Raw genomic sequence first — 7,791 nt, 5'->3', positions numbered from 1 at the left:
AGCTATCATATAAATTAGCAAAATGAATAGTTTAATGTTTATTTACACATTTGTAAAAAATATTACAATTTTCTGAAGTCACCGACATCTTTGCAATATTACTCCGTAAGGTTAAGAAAAAAATAATAAAGAATAAAAGAAATAATAAGTAAGAATAAGATGGAAAAGGAGAAGGAGAGATAGAGCAAGAGAATCATTACGAATATCTAGTAAATTCTTATATTTTAAATTATCCATACCAGGTTTTCTTTAATATCATACTTGCATATATATATATACACATACATATACATAGATATACGTATACATATATAGTCGTAGTATAATGAGAATTTATAATAGTAAAGGATGAAATAGTGCCATAGACATGTAGTTACGAATGATATAGATAAATCATGTTCATCTATGTACACATATAGTGTTCCGACATTTGCTATATCTTTACAAATGAAATACTTGTCTTTTAATTGAATAGTAAAGCAAAATTGTGGTTTGTAATTTATTTAATATTTTGAGATCATTTACTTTTTTGTTAAAAAAATATGTGCCTACATACATATTTCTGAAAACTTTCTTCTTCATTAACTTTAATGATAATTATTACTAAATACATTTATATTTCTTTTCTTTCATAAAAATATGGCTTTTGAAATAAATAAAATGTACTAATTATTATTTTAAATTAATGTGAAATAGTTATCATTGTTAACGAATATAATTTTTCCTCAGTGGTGATAATGAATTGTGATATCACGGCAAATAAACATGGCGCTTATTTGATACCGGAGTCTTTTACTTGGACTAAGCCGCAAACGTTGTTTCAATTTATATCAAGTTAGCAATTTCATTTTCCGCATTTTTTCATAGATAATTCAAACTATTTACGATACGGTGAATGTATCGTCTATATTTCGAACTGTTTTTACGAGGAAACGTTTGATAGACCTGAACGTCATACATGTCAAAATGGCCCGGGAATATGATCATTTATTTAAGCTTCTAATAATAGGAGATAGTGGTAAGTGCACAAATTTTCATTGCTGTTAAATATATTCAATAATAAACAAATATAATTGTACGCTATGATAAGTTAAAAATTATACAGAAGAATATAATGCTATTTATATTTTTAATAAAAAATAGACAACATACATTTATCATAATCAAAATTAGAAGAAAATTATATTTCATATGATAATAACAAAAGAAGAAATTTTCATTCAGGAAATTTTTACTTTTCTAAAACTTCATTAAAATTTACTATTTACAAGTGATTTTCTTTTTAATGTACAATTAAAAATATACATAAGATTTCTTAGAATTGTATAATTAATATTATTAAGTAAATTAGTAATTTATATGTATTTATATTATGTTACAAGTAATTATGATGAACAAGTTCGTAATCTTTACCGTGTAACAGTCTTTGAAACTTTTGGATATATTATTATATTCAAAAATTTTTTGACAATCTCAAAAAATGCTTTAATATTCAATATTGAATGCAGTTTTGTAAAACTTTGATGTTATAATAATATAATAAGATATAGATAATAAAATAGAATGAAGTGTTATTGTGTACTTAATATAAATGAGTCATTAAAATTCCTTTTTAATGAAGACAATAGAAATATTTTTCCTATATATTTTTCCTATTTATTTTATTAAATTAAAAATTTTTAAGAATATTATTATAAGAACTAAGCTAATATTTTGTTTAAGATATTATGATATAGCTTATTACTAAGTATTTGAAAATATACAGTTTTAATGAGTTTACAAAATTAATGTAAATCTTCCAATTATTTCATTATTTAATGAAAAGAACTATTTTTTGTTACATTTACATAATTTATATTTATATTTTTTCATTTTATTAAGTTTATTAACTTAATTTTGATTAGTGATAGCAGATTATGTTCAATGTTATGATTTTATTATTAGTTTATCGTACTGATGGTTCCTCCGTTTGAAGAATTATCTTGAAGACTATAATATCAATAATATACGTATATGCAAAGTAAAATAAATGTATATATTATATGTTCTCTTATTGTAATACATATTTGATTTTAACTAACAAGAAGAAACAATGATATAATTATTAGTTTAGTCATCAACTTTCTTTTTCTAATTTGAGATGAATCTAACAAATCTGAATATTCATATACATATTTTATTTGAAAACATGTTTAGCATCATAATTTCAATAAATGAAAATGTGCCTATCATTAACTAACATCATATAATATTTCATTTCAGTAAAGCAATAATATATTATGTCTTACTTAAAATTTTATATATTATTATTTGAACTGGTATTAGTAATTAATGTTTGAATTAATATATTAATTGAATTTTTTCTTATTTTAAATACTTTTTTACTTTTTCAAAATATTATAATATCAATCCTTATCTTAGAGTTTCATAAAGTTTTGTAATTTAAGGAGTGTCATTCTGTAAATGTTGATTCTTTCAAAAATAGTAAATACAGAATTCAAATGAAGTATTTTGTTACAATGTTTAAAGAATCACCCATAATATTCTTCCATCGGGCATAATATTAAATACAAATTATTTGATATTACAGACGTAGTTAAACATAATTAAATGTAAGCTAATTATTATTATACTATATTACATACTAAGATTATATTAAGATTATTATAAATTGATTAAACAAATGATTTATATAAAATATCCTTGGATAAATGTTACAATTTATTTTTTCCAATATTACTAAATGTAATATAACATATAATGTATATGTTTTTTATTATTTGCTTGTTTAGACATTACTTTTTCAGTTATTTAAAATGCTATTTATTTAAAATTTAACTAATTTTGTTATGTTACATTAGGAAAATTATTAATTTTTCTAAATTGATCGAACACTATGGTTTATAAATATATTTTTTTTGTTGTTTTTTGTCATTGGAATTATTGTTGGTTATATATATTATTTCTAATATGTTTTTAAGGAATGAATATCATTTACATTTATACTATAGATATCGTATCTGTTTATTACTAAATTGTGTGTTTATTTTTTACCACATCTTTATAATTACACAAAATAAAAATAAATGTTTTAGGTAATGTTGAAGGAAACTATTTGAAAAATGAAGTACTTCCTGATGGATTGATTAAAGATACTCCATTAATAATATTAAAGATTGTAATATATAATAATAAGGCAAAGAAAGTCACTACATTTAGTAAGCTTTGAGAAACTAATTTGTATCACCTTAGCTAGGGCTTTCTCTATTATATAAAACTTATTTTTGTTAATAATAGTTATGTTTTATTTATCATCTATCAGATTATAATAATCTATATTTATTATATTACATAAACATATTTGTATTTATACGAGCTGCATTTGTTAAATTATATTCAACATTTCTTTTTCATTTTTTGTTTAAGGAGTAGGTAAAAGTTCTCTGCTATTACGATTTGCTGACAATACTTTTAATGGCAGTTACATAACGACAATAGGAGTGGATTTTAAAATTCAAACTGTGGATATAGATGGTGAGAGAGTAAAGCTCCAAATTTGGGATACAGCTGGACAAGAACGTTTTCGGACAATAACTTCAACTTACTACAGGGGAACACATGGTGTTATAGTTGTGTATGATGTGACCAGTGGTGATTCTTTTGCTAATGTTAAAAGATGGTTACATGAAATCGAACAAAATTGTGATGTGGTCAACAGGGTACTTGTAGGAAATAAAAATGATGCACCTAATGAAAAGGTGGTATTAACAGAAGATGCACAAAGATTTGCTAATCAAATGGGAATTCAGTTATTTGAAACTTCTGCTAAAGACAATATAAATGTGCAAGAAGTAAGTATGATACAGTATACATATATCTATGATTCATGTTACAACATGTTTTCATAAATAATAATTTGTAAGATATAGTATTTGATATAATTAAATGTATTTATATATATATTTTATATTTATTATTAGTTATTGATTATTTCAATGTTGTTTACAGTTTTTTAAATGCCACTATATGATAACCTATCTTTTGAAATTAATGATTGTATTTTTAAATAAGAATATGAACATATTTTAACAATATGGCAATTGCATATATTATTCAGAAACTCATAGACTTTTTGTCTATTTTTCTAACAAATTTTATAAAATAATTTTTCTTTTTGATTTTCATACGATGATTTTCTTATGATATTATCTCTTAGTAATTTATATTTTTCATTACCTTTTTTTACTATTAGATTTATCAGATTTAAATAGTGTTTGTTACTGTTACGCTAACAGTTGTACTTGTTATGCTACACATATTTTACTACATTGTCTTCATTTATGTAGATATATGAAGACGTAGTATCTATCAGTTTCATATTCTGCATATTTTATATTTTTTGTTATAATACGAAATATTCAATAAGACCAACAAAGTTTGTCATTATAATATTATTAAAATGCATAATATTATTTTAAATAAGAAATGTTGTATACATCATGGTCTTTTTTCTTGAACTATAGATTTATAAATTATATACCAAGGAAATTTACTCCATATATGTACCAAATTTCAAACCAATCAATTATTTAATAAAATTATTTTTTTAGAAAATTATATCAAATATCACAATGAAGGAGTAATTTTAAAAAATATACACTTAATATTTTAGATTAATACGAATCAAATTGCTGCTTATTTATTTTTAATGTTATATTAGTTTTATACAGCCATCTTTTCCTTTCTGTGAAAATGATTATATTTCTATTAAATTTTATTTCTGTAAGAAAGATTATATCATTTCTTTATTTTATGGAGTATTATAGAACTAATATTTTTAAAAACTAAACTTCAAAGAAACAAATTTTTTTCTGCATTTCTGATTTGTGTTTGCTATTAAAGAGATTTTTTTTTATAAAGGTAATGTAGGACTTCTTTAGTACTAAATAAGTAAATAAATAAATATGTTAAATTTGACAGTGACATAACTTTAATTTATATTAATTTGTTGCATTTAGATGTTTATGGCTATAACACGGCAAGTATTAAGAACCAAAAAGGAAAGGAAGGAACGACAAGCTATACAAACCAGTGAAACAGTCAATTTAAGAAAAAGCACAAAACAGCATAAAAAAAAGTGTTGTTAACAGAATTGTATAAGCATGCAATCTGTTCTTAATACCATTTAATAGAGTAATAAAAATGAAACAAAACTAAAACAGAGAGCATGCTATAGCAACAAAATGATCATGTAATGTAATACCAACGTTTTTTAAAACTATTAAGTTTTGTATCTAAATTACAACATCGAAGATTGTATTCTCATAGAAATATACTTTGATGCTAGTAATGTTCAATATACATAGGATGCAAATGTTATGAGTGTGTAGTGTTTATTTAGTAAAAGTAACTTTGTAAGTAACACACTTTTCAACAAGCTGCATATTTTGAATGTGGCATTAGGAACATAAAGGCCTATTTATATTGTACAATTTACAATTTACAAAAAATTAGCACAAAAAAGAAAAATGAATTAAATTATATACATAGCTGCTTCTTATCCATTCTTTTTACTGCAAAATATTTATAAAGAAAAGTGGTATAAAATAGAAGATAAAGGAATATATTGTACAAAGCTCAATCTAAATTTATTGAATAAAATGAAAAAACGTAAAATAATGTATGTGAGATTTGAATGATTATGGATAAATTTTTCTTAATAAGTTACCATAATGTGAATTCAACATAGATAAGGCATGCTATTTAATAAAGAGAAGACGATCTATCTTCATCAGCAGGTTCAGGCAATTTTGTGCATATTCATTGTACAAAGTTCCTGTAGTTTGATGACGCTTTAGAATGGACTTTACAAATCAAATTGAAATAAACAGTAATATATTTACGGTATAACAGAGGCAAGCTGTTTAATTGATGAAGGAAAAGTTACACTGTGTCAATTTAAATATTATAAATTCAATTAAAATATAAACACAGACTATTCATTATTTAAAAACTGAATTAACAAATTGAAAAAAATTAAAACTATTTATTTTTCAATATGAATATATGTTGTAGACTTGAATGCTGTAAAGTATATCTTGCAATATGTTAATACAATACTATTAGCATTTGTGAAATTTTTTATCTTTATGAACTTGATTCAAATAATTAATTTTTTAAATAATATGAACTGAAATTTTTATTTTGTTTGCAATCAGTTTCATTGTTGAAACTATTATAAGTGTTCCCATTATGATAATAATTAAAGTAAAAATTATTAGCAAATTTTTTAAGTATGTATTACATATAAACAATTAAAATTAACATTTTGTAATTATTGAAAAGACAAACTTCTGAACACGTAATAATTTGCCAAGTTTGATAATAAATATGATTGACATATTATATGTGCTATAATAACACAATAAACATATTTTATCATCTGTGATAATAGTTAGGATACTTATCTAGCTGCCGCTGTAATACCGTTAAAAATAGCTCCGTAAATTATTGTAATTGATATTACAAATTTTTGGTCAAAATAACATATCTTTCAAATGAGGGAATGAAGCGGCATCCTATAATATGTAAATATCCTACTTGCCAGTTTTAGTGGCATATTACAAATATTCCAATCAAGTATATTCAATATTGTTTACTGTTATACAGTTATAACATTGTAATATGAATTATTATATACTTTAAAATATAAATAAATAGAATCTACGTGTATATGTGTGTTGTGTGTGAATATACTTCATATTTTTTTAGATTCTTTATTACCTCTCCCATTTTTATTCACATTTAAGTTCTATGACAATTATAAATTAAAGTATTGGATATCATGCATTTTTATATACTTCTTTGTTTTCAGCAATTATAGACATAAATATAATATTGCAAAAATGTTTATAAAAAAAAATAAAAATCTGTTCGCAAAAATTATTGTTATTAAGTAGTTACTATTAAGGTGTAAAAATTAACAAGAAATATGAACAAGTTTAAATATATTTGTCATGATTAAATCAATTTATTTACAAAAGTAACATTAAGCATTGATATTTGAAGATGTTAGAATAATTTCCTTTTTGGTTTAATCCCTTAGGCAATAAAGTTTCCTTAGGCATTACAATACAATTTTTGAAAACTAGATCAAAGGTATTTTTGGAGTTCTAGATACGGATAAGAATAAGATTTCAAATAGGGAATACGGATTAAATTAGTTTTTTTTACTGATTTTCTTATTAAATTGAATGGTTTTTATTTAAAAAATTTTCCTAATGTTACTCCCAATTTTTACAATCAAGAAAGATATATGGTTTGTGAAGCTAAGTTGTTAATTAAAAACCCTGCATTAAAAGTAACAAATATGTATAACATTACTTTTCCTAAATAACATTATTTTTTATATAATTCAAGATTTGTGATGTATAGCAATATAAACTTTAGTACATTACTAAATGCTAAAATAAATTATTAATCATCTTTGCGAAAGATAAATTTATCTCGTGTATATTTAAATTAATTTCTTATATCTATGTAATTTATGTGAAACTAATACTAAATAATATTATAATAATTATAATATTTCATAGCCATTATATGTTTTATATTGATTTCAAAATTTTGTTGAACTAAAAGTTAACACTAGAAATTAAAAAATACATAGAATCATTAAATATTGATACATAATGAATAATTTTGATTAATAAATTTATATATATGTACAAATAATAGTATTTGCATAATAAATAAGGATATGTAATAAACATGGAATTATCAACAGTCAGT

At 22.3% G+C, this 7,791-nt stretch overlaps 1 protein-coding gene across 2 annotated transcripts; it reads left to right on the top strand.

Moving 5' to 3' along the window:
* The first annotated feature begins 287 nt into the window (after positions 1–287).
* LOC117207266 (ras-related protein Rab-35) lies at positions 288–6,732 on the top strand. Of its 2 annotated transcripts, none has more exons than XM_033447299.1 (4): positions 288–403; positions 730–1,018; positions 3,427–3,851; positions 5,019–6,732. In XM_033447299.1, exons 2-4 carry the CDS (start codon positions 967–969, stop codon positions 5,145–5,147), a joined length of 606 nt encoding a protein of 201 aa, XP_033303190.1. In that variant the 5' UTR covers positions 288–403; positions 730–966; the 3' UTR covers positions 5,148–6,732. The 2 variants fall into 2 exon arrangements, with proteins under 2 accessions (XP_033303190.1, XP_033303189.1); XM_033447298.1 differs by having other exon boundaries at positions 326–490.
* Positions 6,733–7,791: the final 1,059 nt, after the last annotated feature.

The sequence above is a fragment of the Bombus bifarius genome, unplaced genomic scaffold (assembly GCF_011952205.1).
Source record: "Bombus bifarius isolate JDL3187 unplaced genomic scaffold, Bbif_JDL3187 scf7180000008026, whole genome shotgun sequence".
NCBI classification, from domain to species: domain Eukaryota; kingdom Metazoa; phylum Arthropoda; class Insecta; order Hymenoptera; family Apidae; genus Bombus; species Bombus bifarius.
Note: the sequence above shows the minus strand (reverse complement) of the source record. Positions and strands in the feature narration are given on the sequence as shown.

Coding starts and splice junctions, on each gene's coding strand:
- LOC117207266 (XM_033447299.1), top strand. CDS start 967: ATGGCCCGGGAATATGATCATTTATTTAAGCTTCTAATAATAGGAGAT. Junction 1,019..3,426: donor TCTAATAATAGGAGATAGTG/GTAAGTGCACAA, acceptor TTTTTGTTTAAG/GAGTAGGTAAAAGTTCTCTG. Junction 3,852..5,018: donor ACAATATAAATGTGCAAGAA/GTAAGTATGATA, acceptor TGTTGCATTTAG/ATGTTTATGGCTATAACACG.